We start from the raw sequence: 22,815 nt of genomic DNA, 5'->3' as shown, positions 1-22,815 counted from the left end.
ATGGCTGCCAATGTTAGTCTTTGATTTTCCAGAACTGTGAGCCAAAGTATATTCTTTTGCTTTTCAAATTATTCAACCCCAGATATTCCTTGCAGCATCAGAACTAAGAGGCCGAGTCAGAGACAGACAGAGGCCAGACCTTTCTCTATTTTTACAGTAATCGAAGGACTCACTGGGAGCTGAACTCTTCAGCTCAAAGCAAGAAGCCAGAGTTTTCTGGGGAGTCATGGACACAGGCTATGTGGGGTGCAGAGGAGCAATGGAGGGACATGTACACAGGGACCCAGCTAGCCCCTAAGGCAGATCTCTCTGTGTCTGCCTCTCCACCCCCTCGTGCCCTGGATTTTGCAGCCAATCCTTGCAGGAGTTGGCTGACTGAGTCTGCATAGGCCTCCCGTGGGGACAGGGGTCTGCTCCCCTCACAGTCACCTTCTCCCCAGAGTGAAAACACAAACGTGACAGTCAGTGATGATGTAAACACGGCTTCCAAGGCCTTCGCAGCTTTCAGCTCTAAATTATAGAATTATTTGGTTCACAATGCTCTTTCAAAAAGTTCCTAAGAAGGGGCAGTTTGATCTCAAATCATTTAGACAGTGATAAAATGGCAGCTTTTTCAATCCACTGGAAGACGCACCATAGTTTCATTCTGGCAATGCATCAAGCTGGACATTCTAAACTTTGTAGGTACTCTGCTGGTTGCCGTAAACATTCCAACAGAGGCGACCCAGGGAGGGTTTGTGTTGGCTAATGGTGTGGGACAGTGACAACCCAGCATGATGGGGAAGGTGTGCAGAGTTCACTGTGGCAGGAGTGTGTGACTGGGGTCCTCACATCTCAGCAGACCAGGACAGAGATGGAACAACATTCACAGCTGGACTATAACCCTCAAAGGCCCTTCCCTAATGGCTTACCCCAGTCAACCAAGCCTCTTGTTCCAAATGTTTGACAACTCCCACCAGCCACTAGCTGAGGATCAAGTGGCCATATAGAGGCACTTCAGATACAAACCCTAACATTTCATGTCAAAAAGATGAAGGAAGTTAAGGGACGTTAGTGTTTCCTCAAATAACAAACATATTCTTTTTTTTTTGGGGGGGGGGGGTTCAAGACAGGGTTTCTTTGTAGCTTTGAAGCCTGTCCTGGCACTAGCTTTTGTAGACCAGGCTGGCCTCAAACTCACAGAGATCTGCCTCCCAAGTGCTGGGATTAAAGGCGTGTACCACCACCACCACCCAGCCAAACATATTCTTTAAAACGAGAGCACGGGACTGGTAAGATGGCTCAGTGGGTAACGGTGCTTGCTGCCAAGCTTGACAACCCAAGTTTTATCCTTAGCACCAACTTGTGGAAGGAGAGAACCAACTCACCATGTTGTCCTCTGACCTCCCCACATTCACTGTGGCATATGTAGGTGCATTCTCTCTCTCTCTCTCTCACACACACACACACACACACACACACACAGTAAATGAAAACATTTTAAAAAGGAGTATATAAAGGTATTCTAAAACTTAATTTTCTGGTTATTACACGTTTGATTTAGTTTTACACTTTATTTCGTCTTACTATGCATCCTAGACTAGCCTCAGACTTCTGAGCACACAGGGTCTCTCTGCCTGTCTACTTAGGAGCAGGAACTAAGGTGCTAAGGGCATTTGGTAGCACTCAGAACAGAGAGCTTGATATGGCTAGAACTTAGTGTAGGAAAGCCCAGGTGGTCAGCCAAAGGCCACAGCTCATTGGAACTCATGACAAAGTCTGCGCTCCTATTACAGACGCAGGAATCTGAAGGTAAAAGAATAATTTGAAGCAAACCAAGTAAAGAATGTGTAAGCAGAAATGGGCTTAACCACACAGTGACTGCAAGTCCCAGGCTCTCGGAAGATGGCGTCAGGTGGCTTGCCTGCATCCAAGGACTGTGACCCTGCCAGGTACAGCGAGCACACAGTGCCAAGGGTGCTGGAACTAAGTTCTTCCTGTGGGAAATCGAGGCAGTCATAATAGCTGGACTAAGTGAGCTTTACAGACCTATTATTTTATATGTTACCCCAGAAACAAAAGCAATGTCCAAATAAATGTTTGAACAGCACCTCCATTCTCAATAGGTCAAACTTCGCATTTAACAAAGGATTGGAGGATGCCACTCAGGGGACCTTCTCAAGCGAATGGTAAAGACAGACACATGGGTATGTTCAGTGAAGTTCACACAAAGGTACCATCAAGGCCCAGGGAAGTAATGGATGAGATATTTCTCATCGATATAGTTGATGATAGCAAACATAATTGCTAAATAAATGGACCCTGACCTTTGAAAAAGCAGACGTTAACAATGAAATGGAGTATCTGAATATTTAGCAAGCATTTCTGACAGGATTCTAAACAGACTGAGAGATTTTGGCTCTAGCTAGGCAACAGGTGCACCTGTGCTATCTATCCCCCATATGTGGACTCACTTCTAGACAGTTGACAGAAGCCTCCGCCATCTTTTAACTTCAGTACAAAGCCTGGTTAAGAAGCCGTGCTCCACAGTAGCTCAGTTTAAATAGAATACTTTCCCCTCAGGGTAAGACTCACAGAGAGAGACAGATTAAGCAGAATCGGCTGAAAATAAGCAGCTGAACCAAGAAACCTCACAGCTACTGTCTAATATAAAATGTCAGGGCTGGAGTTGCAGTTCATTGGTAACGTGCTTGCCTAGCAAGTGCCAGACTCTGGGTGAGATCACCTGCATGGGAGGGAGGGAAGGAAGGAGGAGGGAATGAGAGAGTGTGGGGAGGAAGGAAGGGGAGGAGGGAAGAGGAAGAAAAAGGATAGGAAAGAGGAAGGATGCAGAGGAGGGAGGAGGGGGAGGAAGGATGAAGAAGGATAGGGAGGAGGAAGGATGGGGAGGAGGGAAAGAGGAGGAAGGAGAGGAGGGAAGGGAAAAAGGATGTAGGGGAAAGGGGGGAGGGGGAGAGGGAAACAAGAAAGGGGGAGTGAGGAAGTTAGGAAGGAAGGAAGGAAGGAAGGAAGGAAGGAAGGAAGGAAGGAAGGAAGGAAGGAAGGAAAGGAAGGAAGGAAAAAAGGAAGGAAGGAATGAAAGAAGGAAAGTTTCTAAATGGTCAAATCAATCTTCTATTCAGTTTTGGCTGGTGAAATGGCTAAACAGGTAAAGGCATCTGGCATCAAGACCAACAACCTGAGTTCAATCCCAAGACCCACATAATGAAAGGAAAGAAGTGATTTCTGCAAGATATCTACTGACCTTCACACATGTTCTGTGGCACACGTGTAAGCACGCACACACACAAATAAGTAAACGTAATAAAATTTTAGAAAAACGTAATTCATCTTATTTTCTATAAAACACACCAAACTTAAATTCTAATCTCAAAGACAAAGATCGTCTATGTGAATTTATCTATCTTCATCCAATATTTATTTAACCCAGACCACCAGTGGATCACCGGACTCGCAGGGTGAATCACATGTTTCTATAGGAGAAAGAGGCACTATCTCAGCTTCCTGGAGAACTGGATATGAAATAAGAAACAGAGACCACAGAGAAATGAGGTGTCCCTGTTCGTTCTGCCCTGAGTCTGAACTGGGCACCTCTCAAACTTGCTAAATTAGGTGCAGCTCATATGTCTCGGCTTCCCTGGTTATTCCAGCTTCCCTGTGTAGCCTGGCAAGGCAAGTGCACATCCCTCTCCAATACTGCCTGTCAATCATCAGACGGGCTTACCTACCTTTCTTTAATTGACATAGTTTTGCTGGGCGAATCCAGAAGAGTCTCTCCCACTGGCACTTTGACCTCTCCAGCAGCAAACATGGCACAGGGGTTCTTGAAGAGTTTCTCTGCTAGCTGCTCAGAGGAGTCCTGCTGCTTCCAGGACAGTGGGGTTGTCTTCTGAATATAGGTAGCCGGCTCTGTTTGTTCAGAAGTAGGTTCTCCAAACTCTGTTGCTGGAGAGAAGGAGAGCAGGGTCAGCATCACCCCTAGCAAGCATCTCTCCAGATGTTCACAGCCCCCCAGTGCAGTGCACAAGTGAGTATCACTCCCAGCAAGCATCTCTCCAGATGTTCACAGCCCCACAGTGCAGTGCCCCAGTCAGCATTGCTCCCAGCAAGCATCTTTCCAGATGTTCACAGCCCCACAGTGCAGTGCTCCAATCAGCACAACCCCCAGCAAGCATCTCTCCAGATGTTCACAGCCCCCCAGTGCAGTGCACAAGTGAGCATCACTCCCAGCAAGCATCTCTCCAGATGTTCACATCCCCACAGTGCAGCACATAAGTCAGCATCACTCCTAGCAAACATCTCTCTAGATGTTCACGGCCCCACAGTGCAGTGCCCCAGTCAGCATCACTTCCAGCAAGCATCTCTCCAGATGTTCAGTCCCACAGTGCAGCACACAAGTGAGCATCATCCCCCAGCAAGCATCTCTCTAGATGTTCACAGCCCCACAGTGCAGCATCCGAGTCAGGTTGTAGGTGCATGGCAAGTTACCCAGGCCACTGGGGTTGATGTGGAACCGTAGCACACACCGAAAGAAACAGCTAACCTGTGCCTGCTGTGTTGCACAATGGAATTGCCCTCTCTTAGACTGCACTCACAAACCTAGCCCATCTTGGCATGCATGCTATCGGGGTGTGTGAATGGAAGCTGCCCGGTCTCCTCTGTAGACAGCACACTAATCTGTATGGTCAGAATGCATGCAGAGTCTAAAAGCACACCAGTTCAAGTCTGTCTCCCTGTGCTGACAGGGTGCAGGACTCTTAATAAAAGAGGCCAACACGGCTAAGGAGCTCAGAAGTCTACTGTGTGAGTTAATGTCACCGAAGTTACCTGAAACCCTTATCAAGGGCTGTTAAGAATCGCAGCCATTTTGCTGCTGTAGACCAGTTCACTGACCGTGTCAGATTCAAGGGGAAGAGAGGTCTGGGGAAAGGAGTATGACTCACTGAACTCGATCCATCCTAGTGATAAACTGCTCTAGATGTAAGGACCAGGAACCAGCAGAGCATGCATGGCAAGCCTAGAAAGCGGAGCCGCAGGAGCTTACCTTTGAGGGAGAACTTTCTCGTGGCATTTCCCACATCTGCATTCTCCTCGGAGGTCTGCTTGTCCTTCAGGTCCAGATTCTCTTGCAAACTGATTTTAGCAACAGAAAATTCCTTCAACTCATCACCAAGGTGGGTGACAGGAGGATTACCTAACTCTAAGCTCCCCCTCCTTAGAATGGCATGTTTAGCCTCCTTCTGGACATCACCATCTCTGACTCTGCCAAGGATGGGGTAGGAGGGCTGCGCTTCCTCCTCGAAGGCTCTGTGTGTCTGAATGCCACTGTCTACGCCAGTCAGAGTGTTCTTGCTTTCTGTCTCTCCAGACTCCCCCAGCATTCCTTTGCACCCACTGTGCTCTGCCAGAGGCCGCCAGCCTTGTGGTTTCAGAATGCCTCTAACTGGAGAGTCTGAATTTTCCACAGGAGAAGGAAACTGGGAGTCAGTGGTACTTGCACCGCCGTCAACAGATGGCTTCGTCCGAAGGTCCCCTGCGTATGTGGGAGCAACTGCAGAGGCCATGGTAGAAACAGATGTGCTCACAGTGGGGGAGAAAGGGACGAGCTTCGCACTCTGCACCTGGGAGGACACAGTTTAAGGACATTGTCATCCGAGGGGACTGGATGGGCATAATACACCTCAGCAGTGGCTTATCTTACTGGAAAACCAGCCTGCAAGGTTATACACACAGAATACATTACAAACAAGCCCTCTAGGGAAGCAGCATGTCTCTGCTATTATATCCTACCAAAATGGACTCCTTCCAAACAAATTATGAAAACAACAGAAGAAAAGCAAACTTGGGTATGGTTCTTCCACAGGGATGAGAAGACAACACCACGTTCAAATGCACCTGTTGACCCTGTCCTGTGGCGACACACCCACACACACCCCTACACTGGACTCAGACCTCACACACTCACCTGCTCCACCTCTCCGAGTGTGACTGGCTGAGTCTGATACCTCGCGTTCATCCTTCTCTGCCGCACATCTATTCTGTTTCTGGTGGAAATGGCTTTGGAGACTGGCTGGGACAATTTGTTAAACAAGGCCAATTTCTCTGCTAAGCTCAGAGAGGAGGAATCAGGTTCGCCTGGTTCGGCAGACTCTCTGCCCTCATTTGCCTGGCCCCTGGCTAAAGCCTTTTGGTGAGCCGACGCCTGTAACCTAGAGGGAAGGACGGAAGAGTCAGTCACATAGAGAAAAACAAACAAAAGCCCACTACTAATTCATTTATTAAATGTCTTAAAAATGTCACTTATTTAGTAAAGGGCTGATTTTCCCTCACAGGTCTGGGAGAGGGACAGGCGACTGTGAGCAGGGTCAGCTTGGGACACCAGCACCATCATTTCTAAAACAGGCAGACATTTAGTTCTGAATCATTTCTATAAAGGACATTTCTTGTTGAAGGAACCAATGTCAGCCTGAATCTAGCTTCCTCCAGAGCAATCCCGGTTAGTTTCTCTCTCAGGGACAAAAGGTATAGGCAGAAATTACTGCTTGGGTCAAACATCTCTGTAGATACTGCTCAGAAGGTGGCATCTTTATTTTGAATGGCTAGGGAGAATATGTTCTCCCGACAATGACAGACTGCGAAGCAGGTTTTTGTTTGTCAAACATGTGGTCTTTAAATATACTTATCTCCCACGTAGCTACCCATTTTCAGAAGTTACTTACATCTAATTCCCAATAAGTTGAAATGTGAAGAAAATCCCCCAAATCTCAAGTGGGACTACAGAGGCATGGCCTGTTTAGCATGGGCAAAGCCCGGAGGCGCAGCCCCACATAACAACAACTGTAATAAAAATAGCTTCCACTGCTAGGGAGAGGAGGCTTCCAGGCCAGGAGGTCTGTGAGATTCTCAAACGGTCTCCAAGACAGTATTGCCCCTGCCTCTGGCAACACTTTGTTCTAGTGAGAAGGCCAATCAGCCTTTTCTCTCATTAATCACGGGTCAGGCAGTCCTAGACCAGAGGTCAGTGTCTGTGTCCAGACAGATCATGAGGGCAGTGGGGTGAGTGAGACCAACCACCTGGGGATTGGAACCTTCCAGGGGTCCGAGAGAACATACCAGGAGGGTCACGAAGTCTTTCCCAAGACAGTCCTAGTCTGGATTGGGCAGTTTACTCTAGCTCGGCCATTTTATACCTCTGACTCCAGTTGTAGCTTGCGTGCTTTGTCTCGTCACAGTTAAGACAAAGGGGATGGTTATATGGTTTAAGAACATAATTTCAAAACACCACAATCTAAAACTGAACCCTGTTACATCTATAACCAATTCTAAAACCTAATGGCACTGCCTTTCCTCTCTTCAAGTTAGAAAGCAGGACTATTTGATTTTAGTATGGATTTGTATGTATACGTATTTAAAAATAACTCATTTCAATATTCACATTAATGTTCCATTTTTAAATTAGTCTTTACCCGTTAGTATTTTAGAAGAAAAATAAAGTTTTTTTTGTGTTAAAAAAAAAGTATAAGTGAGTTAGTGTGAGCCTAACACCAACACAGGAAACAGGCAGACAAACAACACATTTCTCACACAGCCGTGAAATTAACGGTACCTCGCACTATGGCAGGACAAAACACCAAACATTTCAGGGACACTCACTGCACTGATTTGTTTGTCAAACAAATGAAAGGCATTCAAGGCTTCCAGATGCATCTGCTGCCCAGCACCTTGGCACTGGGTGCTACATGCAGCAATGTGTGTCCGGTACCTGGCAGGCTGCACAGTGCTTCTAGCTACAGTGGGGCTAGGAAGTCTCGCCATTACAGGGTGGGTGACCCCAGAACACGAAGCAGGGATAGGTTCACTTTAAAAGCAATGGCCAAAGGAGGAGCATTCATGAGGAGAGAGAAGAAAAGAAGCATTAAGGAAGGCATAGCTGTAAATCCAGAAACGCAAAAACCAAATATTTTACCAAAAATATTTGCTAAACACTTTGAGGGAAAACAGATCACAAAAGAACTTGGAAAGCAATACAGATGGAAGGACAGAGGCAGGGGCTGTCCAGAGTAAGTGGGACAAGCAGAGGCGTAAGCTTGAAAAAGAGTCAGCTTAGAACAAAAAGCCTCATTTTTGAGAAGTCATTTAAAAAGCTAGCGTCAACCATAGCCAGTCAGGAGATTCTTGCCACAGTTTAGAATCTTCTTCTCAGTGTAGCTTTTAGCAGCATCTGTGACTTCGTCAAGCAATAGCGTCATCAAAGTAGACCCACCGAGCCATACCCGCCGGTTATTTCCCCCTCCTTTGTTGTTTTGTTTCCATGGCTGTCTGTTTTACAGTGTCTACCAGCCAATCCAAGAAATTACTTTTCAAACAAATGGATATGCGAGGAGTGTCGGAAGTGCACAGAGGAGCTTGTCCATCAGCACACCAAAGAGACGAGACGCCTAGGGCCAGCTCAGTGGTAGAGCACTTGCCCACCATGCTCAGGGTATGTGGACCCCAGGACTGTGAGAATCGAACACTTGGAGAAGAAGAAGAAGATGGACAGCCTCACAGCACGTTCCAATAGCACGTCTTCAGACAGAGGACCTTTGGGTGGCAACACTGCACAGAAATGTTTTTTAAGAAGATAAATAGTCTCAGCTGACTGGAGCTGCTAACTTTGAGTGAACCAGTCAAGGCAATTACAGACTGCCCAAACACAGACCTCCTGTTGTTTGGACATTTTGGTGGTGATCATTTTGGTGGTGATTTAAAAACAAAACAAATGCTTATGTCTTAGAGGTAGGTGCTAAGATATTTAAGGCTGAAATGTCTGGGTGGGGGGGAGGCCGAAGATAAAGCATGCAGAGAAAAACTGCCTCAGAACTGAGGGTCAGGAAGCCAAGGCTCACTATAGTTCACCTCCTCTCATGTTTTTATTTTTGTGAAAGACAAAACACAATGACAAAATCACTTCAGGAGTAACTGTAGGACTTACAGCAGGTATATCCCATTACTGTCAAATAGCAGGAAAATCAAAACAAAAATCAGTACGAAGCATGTGCCTCTCTGTCTCCTGGTTAAACTGCCTCATTCGTATAGGAAACTCTCGACTCTCTCTTTAAAGATGACAGCATAGGTCAGGCTAAGGACTCCCCAGAGACGTACGTGGCTGCGATGACCACTTCCTCATTGGTGATGGGCTGGGTGTGAGAACGGTCCTGCAGGCGACGCAGCCTTTGCTCCACGGCTGCATTCCTGGAACGTCTCTTCGGGACGTTGTGTTCATCAAATGATTTCTCCATTTCCTGCAGTTAGAAAACATTGTAGGATCCCCATGAATTCGAAGAAAAGAAACTACTGGGGTAGCAGAGTGTCTGTCTGCTGCTCTTCTGAAGGAGCCACAGGAGGGGCACCAATGAGGGTCCCTGCCATAAGAAGTGAATGCTTCAGGCTGGAGCGGCTGGGTAAAAACCAGTCAAAGCAGATCCTGAAGCTTGATTCTAGACAGTCTGCATTAAAGGCTTGGCCCACAATTTAGTATTGGCAGAATATAAGAGGATCTGGGAGTGATGCCATCAACCCCCCCGCCCACACACATACACACAAAGATCCCAGAATTCTTTTCATTCCTGCCACCAGGTATGGAGCAGCTTCCCACCCGTCTGCTGCTGTCGGGAGCGCTACTCTATCACAGGCCCAAAGCAAGCAGGCCAGCTGTCACAGAGAACCTCTGAAGGCCTGTGCTGAGATAAACTTTTCTTTTTAAACAAAGAAATGTGATAGCTTTAGCTATTCTGTTACAATCAAGGGACACTGTCTAAGCCAGCCAGGAAGAGAAGAACAGGTACGGCCGGTGACCGGTGAGGAGAACATGGAAGTGTGTGGAGTACCACCAGACCCTGGGTGTCTTCCTCAGAAGCGGCTATGGTCTCTGAGCAAACCATTTGTCACACCTTACCCGGAAAAGCAACCTCTTGGCAGCGACACTCAGTTTGGCCCGCTCATCCACTTTTTCCTCATCTGTAAAATGTCACGAAAGAATCGCACATCACTAGAAAGCACAGGCTTCCTCTGAGAATGCTTCTCAAGGCTGACCTGCTATCCCTGAATCCAAGAGGAGGTGGACTCGCGTCATAAGCTCACGCTTTCTCATGGCAATTCTAACCCAACTGTGTCCAGACGGTGTGTTTATCATTACGGTCTAAGAGGAACACCGCCTTGGTGCAGATGGCAGCGGTCACCAGTAAAACCCACTTCTTTAGTCACAGCGGCCATTTCACAGTGCTCACCAAATGAGCCTCCTAGTTCCTATCAGACGCTAGAGGAAGGCTTATCAGAAACTGACAGCTAGGGTTAACAGCAAGGCAGTTTGGAAGGAAGACAGATAGGTTCCAGGTTTCATCTCCCGCATAGCCTCAAATCTTAGGTCTTAAATCTGATCTGGACAAGATGTGGAAGAATAAAAAGAAGAGAGATACTTGCCCTCAACCATTGACATCTCTGAACCGGAAGGGTACCTAGGAAAGACAGCAACAGATAGTGATGCTGATTAGTGGTGGACACACAAGCTACACATGAAACACAACGCAAGTGAGCTACTTAAAGACTTGGCTGACACTGTGGAGTTGTGCACACAACCCCAGCCTGGGGCACACCTTGTGAAGAGAGCAGTACATGGGGTTAAGGGCACATTTCCGGTGAACCTTATTATTGTATGATGCCATTTAAAATGTAAATATAAGAAGTAAGCTATTTAGAAGATGAATACAAAATTCCTTATGCTCAGTGGCGGATGCTCAGTTCAGATGCCAGTTTAATAAAAGAACGAAAAAAATCACTGGTGAAGAAAAATGTCTCTCCTCAGCTGATCTGCAGGTAGTTCAAAACTTTAGAGTTGTATGAGTTAGGAAAATCAATATTTTTGGAATATATTTCAATACATATAATAAGTGTCCTCTGGCTGAGATGGAATAATCCTAGAATCCTATAAAAATTGCATCAGGCCCGCCAGGGCAGCGAGAACCCGTGTTTGAATTGCTTGAAGTATACACACACATGCCTACCTATCTGTCTCCTTTCGCTCTGCTGAGGTTATAGGTTGAGTTCTAAATCTCTCAGAAGTTTTTCTACTTTCACCAGGAGAAAGATAGCGTCTTGGTTTCCGAGACCCTCTCTCCCGTTCAGTGGGCAAGCCAATTCCTTCAGCTGACTTCTCAACCCGGGATTGGCTTTTAGGACCACAGGGCAGCGAAGAGTGCAAAATAGGAATACAGAGAGGGAGAGGAAAAAAGAAAGGGAGGGAGAGAGAGAGGGAGGGAGGGAGGGAGGGAGGAAGGGAGGGAGGGAGGGATAGGGAGAGGGAGAGAGAACAGAGGAAAAGTTTATGCATCTCAGTGAAAGACACAGTGCTAGGTTCTACATGCTCAACCATGCGCATCGCAGGTGGAACATTCCAGAGACCCACTCCTCCAGATCCCAATTAGTAGGCAGAAGCAGAATAGTAGTGTGTGAGCCATTTCCTGTACACTCTGCCCTGCACACACTGTGAGCTAAGCTAAAAGGACACACCACGGAAGCGAAGTGAATCGGCTGCCAAGGACGTGCAAGTGACAATTCGGAAGGATGTTGGGAACATCACCTACAGTTCAGGTTTCTTGCTGGCTCTGGCTGATTCCAGAAACATATTTCGGAGCTGGGCAACGGAGACTCTTGTGTCCAGCATGCTAGGTTCTGCACCAGGCCCTTCTGCCTGGGAACTCCGCAGCTCCAGCTCCTGCTTTGGGGCTGGATCCTTCTGTCTGGGGGCCTGGAACTGAAGGGGACCCGTGTAATCCGACAGGGAGCGGGCCATGACCTTGCGTTTCTTTGAAAAGGCCTCTTTTGTGTGACTGGTTGATGTGGCATCTTGGGACGCAGGACCACTCTGAACATACAGAATCATTTCACTCCGGCCAATTCTCTGAGTAGGCTGATGTTGAGCTTGCCTCTCCCTCTCAGGTTCTACGGTGATGGAGTGAACCGTGGGCTCATCTTCATTACCAGAGGGGCCCTTGTGGCCTCTGGCCAGCTTGTCATCTTCCAAGGTCAAGAGTGATTTGGGGCTCTTCTCCAGATTATCCACTGGGAACACATCTGCTTCTGGTTCACAAATATGGAGCCCTGGAGCATCCCTCGACTCACCTTCTAGAATCTTCAAGGTGGTAGATTTTATGACATTTGGGGTGCCTGGCCCCACCCAGCTGCATTCAGATGCACTTTTTGGGGTGCCCACGGTCACCATCTTGATGGCATGAACAGGGTCAGCTGGCAGGACACAGCTCCGGCTGGGCTGCAGTGAGCTCACTACCCTGCTGGTGACCCTATCAAAGGCGGAGCTTTCTGACTGGATAGACAGGAAATGCGCAGGTCCTGGCTGCTGTCTCCTCTGAGGTAAGGACTCTGAGGTGAGTTCAGGGCTGCTGCGAGCACTCTCCTCTTTCACCATTTTTTCTCTAACTTTAACTCTTAAGAAAAAAATAGTATTTATGTTGCAATACGTCGTAGTCACCAAAGGGGAAGGAAGCATGCACAAACCAAGGGTGGCAGTGGAGCCAATGCAGAGAGAACATGTATGAAAAACATTTGGGCTTTGAACACAGACTCCTAGTGTTTGTCAGTTAGATGGAGTGAAATCTCCAAATTTGCATTCATATTCTAGCATGGCCCAAAAGTTCCATCCCCTGTTAAGCTGAGTGTTACATGCTATCTGAAGGGAGAATGGCTTTATCCTAACAAAATACCTAGCAACTCCAGGAAGCTTCATTCATACACATCACTGTAAGCGGTAGTGTGAAAGAGGCAATGCCTAGTTTGGGACTCTGTACGAGTCCAGACCTAGGTATGGGCTGTGGGGGTGACTGTAAGCTTCAAGGAAACGTACTCTCATAAGTAGACATGGCCACTTCCCTGTCCACGGGATATGCGGGCATTTGTGATTGCTAATGCTTCCTACTGAGTTTCACGGTTTAGTTATCACTGGAGGCCCTAAGCTCATACTCACAGGATCTGAATGCTAAGCTGACTATGTCATTTGATCCCCAGACATGGCCAGTTTGGATGTCATTACTCATGACAACAGGAATGTCAGCAAGAAGGCATTTGTCAAGAGAATCAGGAGCCCTCATCTCCCTCCCATAGATGTTGCACCCTAACTAAAAGCCAACTTAAGGAGGAAATTTTTTTTTTTGTTTCTGATTTTTAAAAATTTGAGATAAGAACTGAAAGAGATGTTCAAACGTGCAGACCGTTCCCCTCTCTGCAGAAGCCTGCGAACCAAGAACCCTGGCTGGGGACCTTACCTGCCCCTCCCGACTTCACAATGGGGCTGGAGAGGCGGCTCAGCAATGAAGAGCACTGGCTGCTCTTCCAGAGCTCCGGGGCTCAATTCCCAGGACCCACACAGCAGCTCACAGCTGTCTGTAACTCCAGGTCCAGGAGAGCTGACACCCTCACACAACATACATGCAGGCAAAAGTCCCAGTGTGCACTAAATAAACAAATACAACGGAAACAGTGGCTGTGTGTGTGTGGGGTGCTGTCTGGCACGTGTGAGGCCCTGTGTTTGGTTCCCACCTCAGGGAAAGAAGGGTCAGGCGGGTTTGGAAGAGCACATGCCTTCCTACTTAGCGAAGACGACACAGTCAACAACAAAAGCGCACTTGTGTTACTTTCTGAAATACCACTCGGGGGAGCGCAAAAGGGAAACCCATTTATCTGTGGTGGATTGCTGACCAGGTCCGACTTTCAGAAAGTTGGACACACAGTTTTGGGAGAGGAGAAGAGATTTCTTGGGAAAATGTAAAAGTTACATTACACATTATAGAACTGTCCCATTTGGGCCTAGTTGGCTCTATCAAATTCGTAAAACACCTTCTGATTTCCAACAGGCCTTCATGGGTAGGCTTCCCGAGGAAACACAAAGACACACAGAAAGATGTGAGTGTCTGGATAAAGCACTCGGGGCCGTTGCTTTTCTGAGATGAGGCGGCAGTGGAGGGCGCTGCTCTGAAGACTGAGCAGCAGTCAATCTCCCCTGTGGGATGTGTCCTCCTTATCTAAGGTCATCTCAAGAGAAAAAAGTCACTGTCAGAAACTCAATACATGGGACCTTTGTCCAGGCAGTAACTTGTTCATTCTTCATTTTTCTCTCTCTCCATCATGAAATGATTGGAGTATTTGTCTGCTATTAGGCCATATGCCCTAAATTTAACTATGAAAAATTAACTGCTGGTTTAGAAACAAGGAAACTAAAGCTGGAGCAGAAAAGGGATGTGGAAGGGTAGGATAGCCCTGGAGGAAGGGTTCCTCACTGCCCCCTGTTGGCCAGTTCCGGAGTGAGTGGGTGAGAAAGTGAGCAAGCAAGAAGTGTGTTAAGACTTTTAGTGGAAGTGAACCAGGAAGGCTAATGACTGTCAATGTGGACAGGCACTCTGGAGACATAGGATTAGGAAGCAGCTTATTTTTGAACACATGGTTGTCAGAGATGCTGCAAAGAGGGAGAAGGAGCATGAGTGTTAGTTAGGTGTGGCAGAGCAAGGAGAGGTGATGGGGGTAGGAGGATATCCACCATGCTTCAGCCACACACTTCCAACCTGGGATGTACCTGGAAGGCCAGTTGATAAGAGAAGGTGTATCCCCTTCGGCATCTTTCTGCAGAAACCACTCATGGGTGGCCTTCCCTGTACTACCACGCACAAGAAACAAAACTTTAGAACATTGCTATCAAAATACTGGTGCCTACACCCACATCATTTTACTATAATCAAAACCCAAAGGTTGCTGTTAGTTAAGATGCTCAAGCTGGCTTTGGAAAGACCTAATGTGCATGGAGCCTTTAGAGTTTGCGTCTACTTCTTGGAATTTCTTGGTCATTTGGCTCATCACAGGAAGCAAGAAGCAAAAATAAATACATCTAAGGCCACTGGAGAAAATGGGTTTGAGGATTAACATGAGTCGCTATGATCATAGTCAACTCACACTTATGGGAATTTGGAATTAAAATATAAGGCAACTTCTATAAGTTTCACTGAGGCACCCAGGTAAACAGACAAGTGGAAAAGGGGTTCATGCAAACAAATACACACCCAACAAAGGAAGTAAATAAAAAGAGATGTGGTGAGGGTGAACCTTTTGTCTCTCTTACACATTTCCCTTTTATCTTTTTTTTTTAACCAGTTACAAATATCACTTTATAACCTGGGTCAACAATCAGACAAACGTCTATTAAACTCCTATTTGGTATAAGGTACAGAATTTAGATTCTGAGAGGCAACAGGGTAAAAAGGGGCTTCAGTCTAATCATGAAAAGGTCTTGCATCCCGTTAAGATAACATCCAACTTACACACTTGTCCCTTAACTCAGTGAGACACGATGCAAGGCAGAACGTGCCAGCATCATTAAGGAAAGCCTGTAATGTAAGTAGCTGCAGGAAGGAGAACCATACCACATACTGGATCTTTTTGTGATGTACAAAGAAAACACAGGGAGCCTCCTCCAAATTCATGCAGTAGCCAAGGATGAACTTGAAAGGCTGTTACTCCTGCGTCAACCTCTCAACTCCCAGGATTACAGGCATGAAGCACCACTGCACAAACCAGTTTGTACTGTGCTGGGATTTGAACCTGGGCTTCATGCACTCTGGGTAAGCACTCTGTCAACTGAGCTACATTCTCCAGACTTAAATTTTATTTGGGGGGCTTAAGAGTGAGCCAAAACCTGTTGTACAAAGACCACTCCACTGGGAGAGGACTGTGGTATCCCTGGAACGAGGAAACAGTAACTCCAGACCAATGGATTGGCCTTTGGATGTGATTGGCAAGTGGAGATCGATTTCCTAGGAAGAAGAATGCCCCATCTGTAGTCAGCAAAGTCTCACACAGCTCTGATTACAGAAGGGTGGGATTCTGTCATATCATTCAGTTTAGCCAACTGCTGATAGTCACCTGTATGGGAGACTGCTGCTTTCCACACAAGTGTGGGTATAGCAATGTCCACAATCCTAGACACAATTTACTCTGGAAATCTCACTTGCACACCACGGCTGCTATACGCTACAGGTTGGCATTTTAGGAAACGTCTTCACATATAATGCAATACAACTGTCACTTTCTGGTAAGGACAGAATTAAATGAAAACCAAAAAAGGAATATTAGCAGCCAAAGTTAGTGGGATAAGGTTGGACAGCAGATATTTGGTATAGTAGAGAAGAAGACTTAATTTCCCTTCTAACAGAATGGATCTGTGAGGAACAGCAGAAAGCTCCTCTTTAGAGGATGGATATGAGACCTGCTTCCTAGGCTCTGCCCTGCTGTCCACAGGACATGGTGGAGAGCTGCTGACCAGAGCTGAGGGGACAAGCAGAACGGACGGCAGGCATGACACTTTGCTGCACACGTCGAGGCAGGGCAGTAACCAGGACCATGAGGAGCGGAGGCTCTGAAGGGTGTTTCAGAAGAGACAGTGAGGGAAGAAGTCCCGTGTCCAGCCTCTGCTCTACTGGCCTGGGTCAGCTTACTGGCCTTGTCCTTTCATCACCGTATAACAGTGCAGCTACAAGCTCACACTCAGGCTAATCTGACATATGTCATCGAGCTCCTGGTATGTGCAGAATATGAAGCTAGATTAGCTTTGAGAAGTAGCAACGATGAGTCAGACCATCCAACTCCGGCACTGTGCAGGTAAGACAGATATGGCTGTAACCCCAGCATTCCAGAGGCAAAGGTGGCTAGATCTCTGCAAGTTCTCAAGGCCAGCCTGGTCCACACAGGGAATGCTACTCTGTCTCAGAGCAGGAGTTATGGTTTGCTTGTCCCCAGGTAGCCAAGGCAAACTCTGTCCAGGACACAACCCACCAAAGGTAAGTCTTCTAAGATCCAGCTTCGGTGCTGTTCTCCACGACATTTCTACTCTCAGGTCTGAGTCACTAAGGACACAATCTGGGAGACACAGTTCTGGCGATGGACCAGGGTGCAGGGATGAAGAGGGGATGAGTCAGCTCTGAGAGCACGTGTCAGGCTGAACACATGGGGTGACAGGTGATGTTCAGGCACACAGCAGCTGGGACCCCAGGGCAGAGCGTCTGCATTTCCCCTCACAGAATAACACGTATGTGCTCCTGTCTGTCTGTCTATCTGTCTGTCGGTGTGTTTCCCAATAAGAAAGTAAGAGTTGCATAAAAGATTTAATAAGAGTTTGGGATCCGGGACTTTGATAGGAGTAGGAGTTCGTATTTCTCAAGGCTGAACAGTCCACAAGATGATTCATCACACTGATTAGTATTGTTGGTGGAAATGTACTGGCGCTTTTGTTCCCACACGCACTCTTGCCGGATCCACAGGCAACAGTTCACCTTGGGAGCAGCCTTCTTCAGATGATGTAAAACTTGAAGTTCCAAGGGTTTAGAAGCATCCAAAAAGTGGGGCTGGGCCTTACAGCCTCCGACTTCCTTAGACTATATTCTCTTCATTTTCTTCACAATACAATGTGCATTAATTCCCAAGCACATGTTAGGATAGGCTAAGGACCCTCTAGCATCCATCCCTCTATCCAACCTTTAATTTAAAAACCTTCCCAATCATTTTATGGCATACTAAAAACTTCCAAAACAAATATGCATTGCACCCAAACTGCTATTTCACTAGTAATATTTCAGATTCTTCCCTCATAAGGAAGTGACATTAAACAGTTGTCATAGGAAAATCTGAGACTAGAGTCTTCATTTTCTTGGACAGACCCATTTTTATTTCTAAGTCGGCATCTGTTGGGTTTCTTTGTTCTACATACAAATCATATGAAGAGGGCCAGCTGGCAAGGCAGCTTGGTGGGTAAAGTTATTTGCCACCAAGCTTGATGACCTGAGTTTGGTCCCCAAGACCCACGTGGTGGAAGGAGAGAAAAGACTCCTGCAAGTTGTCCTCTGACCTCCACAGAACAACACATCACACTGTGAATGCACACACTCATATAAAAAATAAAAATATGTACATGATTTCCTTTTATATAAATAGCTAAACAGAACACAATACTTCCACAATGAAATGCACACTTGTAGCCAAGACACGCCTCTTTAAGATACGTGGGATGGGTCTCTGTCAGTGTCAAGTACTTTAGCTCCAAGGCTGAACAAAGGTCTTCAAATACCTCCTTAGGAATTTTAAAATCTAGTTATCTAAGAGGTTGGTATATAAGTGTCTGAGTCTACATGACTAAGTACCTGACAATAGGCTTGGGTTATAAAGCATCAGCACCTAACATGGTTGCCTAAGGAGCATCACTGCCATGTAAGACGGAGTAGATGTTTGCCACCATGTCCCAGAGAAAGTGACAAAAAAATCAGACAAATATATGTTCACTTATGTGTGTGTACATATATATCTATGTATCACACACAATTGTTCCCCCAGAATAAATCTGCTTGACTCCAGGTTCCCAGCCCTTCATAGTTCACCCATAAAGCTGTTGCTTGTTTGAATTGAAGAGGGTATTTAGGAATCCACCCAGACATTCAGGCTGACTCTTTAAGCAAGGTATTTAAGTAAACAAAAAGTGTTTTTAACACGGAAAGCAATTTATTTTCAACTTAAATTTAGAAACGAACACACATTCTGTCCTGCCATCTGACTTCTGGGATTTGTTTTTGACTTATTTGATTTTCCCACACAGGAGCTGTTCTTGTGTTTGGCTGGTTCTTTTCTCAGTTGTGACTCCTCTTACTGCATATATATTTATATAGCAATGCCTTACTGGTCTTTCGGTGTTTATCAATCAATCAGACTCTGCATCATAAACAAAGACCCTTCACCTGCTATCATGGTTCTTCCTGCCTTGTGATTCTAGGCATAAGTCAACAAAACCACCACCACCCCCAAACTTAAGTCTTGGGTATAATCAAAAAGCAAACAAAACGATAAATTAGGTTGGGTCAGAAACACACCTGCATGGTTGCTTCTTTGTAAGTGGCCTCATGATACCTGCTTAGTTTGCTTGAAGGAGAATTTAAGGCAATGACAGAGGAGAGAGGAAAGATGAGGGAGTATGGCCGGATTCTAGCTCTGGTGGAACTTGCTTGGATACTATAGAAATTACAAAGGCTCTCTACAGTGAGTGGAGAACAGCAGAGACCTGTGACAGCCATGGCAAAACAAGCTCTCAGGGCTTACCTGGCTCGGGCCTCCGTGGGCAGGGCTGGGTCACCGGGGTGGCTCGGGGAGGCTGGCTGCTGCAGTGGTGAGCTGGACATCTGCTTTGGGGACCTTGGCACTTCAGGGAAGGAGGTGCCTCGCTCAGAAAAGAAGGCAGGGGAACCATCTTCTGCCAGCGAGGGCTCTTGGCCTCGCCGTTGGTTCTCCAAGTTGAGCAGCAGTTCCTGGTCAGACATGTTGCTCCCCAGAGGGGCACAGTCCTGGGATTCTACCAAGCTGGTCCTGGGCCCTAGCTCTGCCCTGGAGTGCAAGGAACTGGTACCCTTGCTTGGTTCTTCCTGTTTGTCACCTTTTCCTCGTCTCTCACCTGCATCTGTGTCCTTCCGAGACTTGGCATATCGAGACAAGTATTCGGAGTCAGCTTCGGGGTCCAGAGTCAGCCCATACTTTTCCGCCAGCTGTCGCCTCCTCTCTGCTTTGTACCGCGCAATCCTTTCTGCTTTGGACTCCAGACTGTGGACGTCCATGGAGCCCGAAATATGGATGCCCGAGGTTTCTGTGCAGTATTTAGATGGAGTTTGCTTTTCCAAGGAAGACCCAGGAGTGTCTTCCTCTTCATTAGATCGCCCTACAAGAAGACGACAGGATAAAACATAGGAGGCCAAGCACAGACAGCCATGTAACACACAGAGCCCTCCACACTGCATGGCTCACCGAGGGCCCAGCCTGAAGCTCCCCTCTCACCTAGGCTGGCTGATGGAAGGAGCCTGGGCTCTCACCACACTTCATCTGTCCCCCACACTCTCCCAGGCTCCTCCAGCCTCTCCTTTATTTCCCTTTATTTTATGTGTTCTTTCTGAGTTTAACATTTCTTATGAGGCCAAAGGGCAAGTTCAGATTCTTCTAGAAAACACAGCAGACATTGGAGCCTCTGTTGATTTAACAGGAGAGGGGTTGTGGCTCACAGTGACCAGAGTGGTCCCTGCACTTGAGATGTGATTTTTCCCAATTGCCCACCCCCCCCACACACACACATCAAAACATTGAATTATTTAGGAGAGCGTTTGAGACCTTTCAGTCACTTGCTAGGCTGTGAGATTAATTTCTACATCACTCTAAGTAATCTGACTCATTCATCATTTGGAGATTTCTTCATCTGTTTTTTTTAAGTCCACATGAATGAAACACATGCCTATGTGTTTTCAAGTTTCCAATGACTTCTTTTTAATTATAATAAGATTAACCAGAACTTACTCTGGAGGTTGGTATGAAATGGAAAAGGAATTCTTTTCCTCATCTTCTGGCTAGCTCAATTCCTAACATCTAAACAAAGAATTCTTTTGTGGTTGTTCATGCCGTTAGCACCAGCACATGGCCGAAACAGGAGGACAGCGAGTTTAAGCCAGCGTGGGTTACATAACTTATGTCTAAAATCAAGCCTATTTTCTTCACTATATTTGGTGGTTAAATTAAATGTTATACGGATGAAGACATTATGTATGCAAGGGTTTGTTTCTGGGTATCGATTCTGGGCGTAGATTCTTGACTTTTCATATCGTTCTCTATCAAAAGCCACCAGTACCAGCAAACTGTGGCATCATGCTATGAGACCAGGAGCCCTCTCTGAGGAGGAAACAGGAAACAATAGCTAGAAAAGCAACACCTCAGAGTCTGAGCATGGGACCGGGCTGCAAAGCTGTTCCCTCTGAGGTCAGGTGTGTTAACTAATGCCCAAACAGTGACTGGGCATGCACAAGGAAAGCCAAGTCATACTCAGCATATTAAAAATCAATACGCAATACATTTACACACCTGAAAACACACCCGAGAGTAGTAACTGCAACCACCCAAGCCCCAACTTCCCTTTTTGCTTTCCCTGCTCCAAGCATCTCCTTTGTAGGTGTCTGGATATTTAGCATAACCTACAATGCACATTGCTGGATCTTTCCTTTACAGACAGACGTTTACGAGAGTCATGAGGTATGGAGAAATGGGCATGCTTGTCTCTGATGGGTCCCTATCTAGAGGGGCCTGATGGCCAGAATACTTAAGAAACCACACACACAATATACTGCTGTTGGCTGTGGTGGTTAATGTGCACCATCAGCTTGATGAGATTTGGAGTCGTTTTTACAGAGGTTTAGCTAGGAGCCTGATGTGTGTGGTACTAAAAAGGTGAGAAGGAGAAGGCAGGGGACGGGGAGAGCAGCAAAAGCATCCATCCAGATTCCTGAATGTCAGTGTATGTCAGCTGCTTCTCGCTCCCCTGCCATGCCTTCCATCATGACTGTCTGTGTCCCTGCGAACTGTGAGCCAAGACAATCTTCCCTTACTCTAGCTCCTTGGGCTGTCATTTTTATCCTGGTGTCGGGAATCTCATCCTCCTGCCCCACCAGATCAGGCAGGTAAAGGTACGGCGTGACAAGCACCCTCCTAACACGGCCGTGCTCACCAGTGTGAGGGCTGCTAACATGGCCACGCACTCACCAGTGTGTGGACTGGCAGGGTCCGTGGCGCGCATGTATCTGGGTGTGTCTTCCTCCAGCAGGCGATGAGTCACCAGCCCTGTGCAGCTCTGCAACAGGATGGGCTGGGGGTCATTTTCTATTCCTTCTAAGCGCCTGGCAATTCTTTCTTTCCTGCACAATAGACCAGAGAAAAGACACAGTGAGTGTGGAAAATGAGGCTAAGAGCACATTAGACACTGTGGGATGAAGTGGCGTGACACAAACATGTTACCTTTTCATCTCTAAAAAGTCTTTTCTCTTTGGTTCGAAGATTTTTCTTAATTCTGCAACTACAACAGAGCAGAAAAGAACAAGAACAGGGTGGTGTTTAGTGGCTCTGTTCTTGCTTCATTCATTCACACCAGAGAAGACTCGAGGATCTGTTCTCAGCTCCCACATAACGCTGTCAGCTTGGACTTTGTTTTCAGGTAAGAAGAGAGACACTAAACACGTAAGTGTGTGCACACAAGTCCCTGCCCCCAGACACACATGCCATATTTTGGGCTAAGAAGTAAACTCATACAGGCTAAGACAGTATTGCTCAGAATCACAGGAAGCTTAACCTACATGCCTCTGTAGTAAAGCTGTTTGTAAAACTGTTTTGCTTGTCAGGAATCCTAGTATCTATTTTAAATTTTGTTATGTTTACTCATGTATCTGTGGCTTTTATTTTGAAAAACATTTGCAAAGTACATGCCATGAGCTGCCATAAGGTCACCTGCAAGCTCCCAGCATCACACACAGCCACTCCTACTTCATCCTGTCATTTAATCTGGAAGCATCTGTCGGTACATGACTATGTTTCCTTTAACCACAGTGAAATCAGGTCCCAAGACTCTGCTAGAGCTTAGCTGGAAGGAAGTGGTAACATCTGCTTCCACCCTCTAATCTAGGAGGATGGTGTGACTCTTCTAGGGTTCTGGAGAACCAGGAAAACGCTCTGGTGTGAGGACATTGACTGCAGGGCAGATGAGATGACAAGCAACTGCTTCTTTGGAGAAATAGCCGAAGTCGGCAGGTAAAGGCGCTTAATCTGTCTCCATCTTCACTATATCAATTCTTTTTTTTTTTAATTTTTTTTATTAAGAAAAGGAAAAGAAATAAAAGTTTCCGCCTCCTCCCAGCCTTCCATTTCCCTCTCCCTCCTCCC

General features: G+C 46.6%; 1 protein-coding gene across 11 annotated transcripts in view; it reads right to left on the bottom strand.

Annotated features, from left to right (window-relative positions):
- The window catches only part of Svil (supervillin), a 194,451-nt gene that overhangs the window by 49,450 nt on the left and 122,186 nt on the right, over positions 1–22,815 (bottom strand). For 6 of the 11 annotated variants that reach the window (XM_050152512.1, XM_050152510.1, XM_050152516.1 and 3 more), the window contains 12 exons: positions 21,898–21,955; positions 21,646–21,797; positions 19,177–19,786; positions 14,621–14,701; positions 11,622–12,482; positions 11,043–11,207; positions 10,462–10,496; positions 9,938–9,999; positions 9,145–9,284; positions 5,966–6,209; positions 5,045–5,621; positions 3,729–3,945 (listed from right to left, as the gene is read on the bottom strand). In XM_050152512.1, the coding sequence (XP_050008469.1) occupies positions 3,729–3,945; positions 5,045–5,621; positions 5,966–6,209; positions 9,145–9,284; positions 9,938–9,999; positions 10,462–10,496; positions 11,043–11,207; positions 11,622–12,482; positions 14,621–14,701; positions 19,177–19,786; positions 21,646–21,797; positions 21,898–21,905 (3,152 nt within the window). In that variant the 5' untranslated portion in view covers positions 21,906–21,955. The remainder of the gene's footprint in view (positions 1–3,728; positions 3,946–5,044; positions 5,622–5,965; positions 6,210–9,144; positions 9,285–9,937; positions 10,000–10,461; positions 10,497–11,042; positions 11,208–11,621; positions 12,483–14,620; positions 14,702–19,176; positions 19,787–21,645; positions 21,798–21,897; positions 21,956–22,815) is intronic. The other 5 variants (XM_050152517.1, XM_050152518.1, XM_050152519.1 and 2 more) reach the window with 5 other exon arrangements.

The sequence above is a fragment of the Alexandromys fortis genome, unplaced genomic scaffold (assembly GCF_014885135.2).
Source record: "Alexandromys fortis isolate MF-2015 unplaced genomic scaffold, M_Fortis_MF-2015_v1.1 scaffold_54, whole genome shotgun sequence".
Lineage (NCBI taxonomy): Eukaryota > Metazoa > Chordata > Mammalia > Rodentia > Cricetidae > Alexandromys > Alexandromys fortis.
Note: the sequence above shows the minus strand (reverse complement) of the source record. Positions and strands in the feature narration are given on the sequence as shown.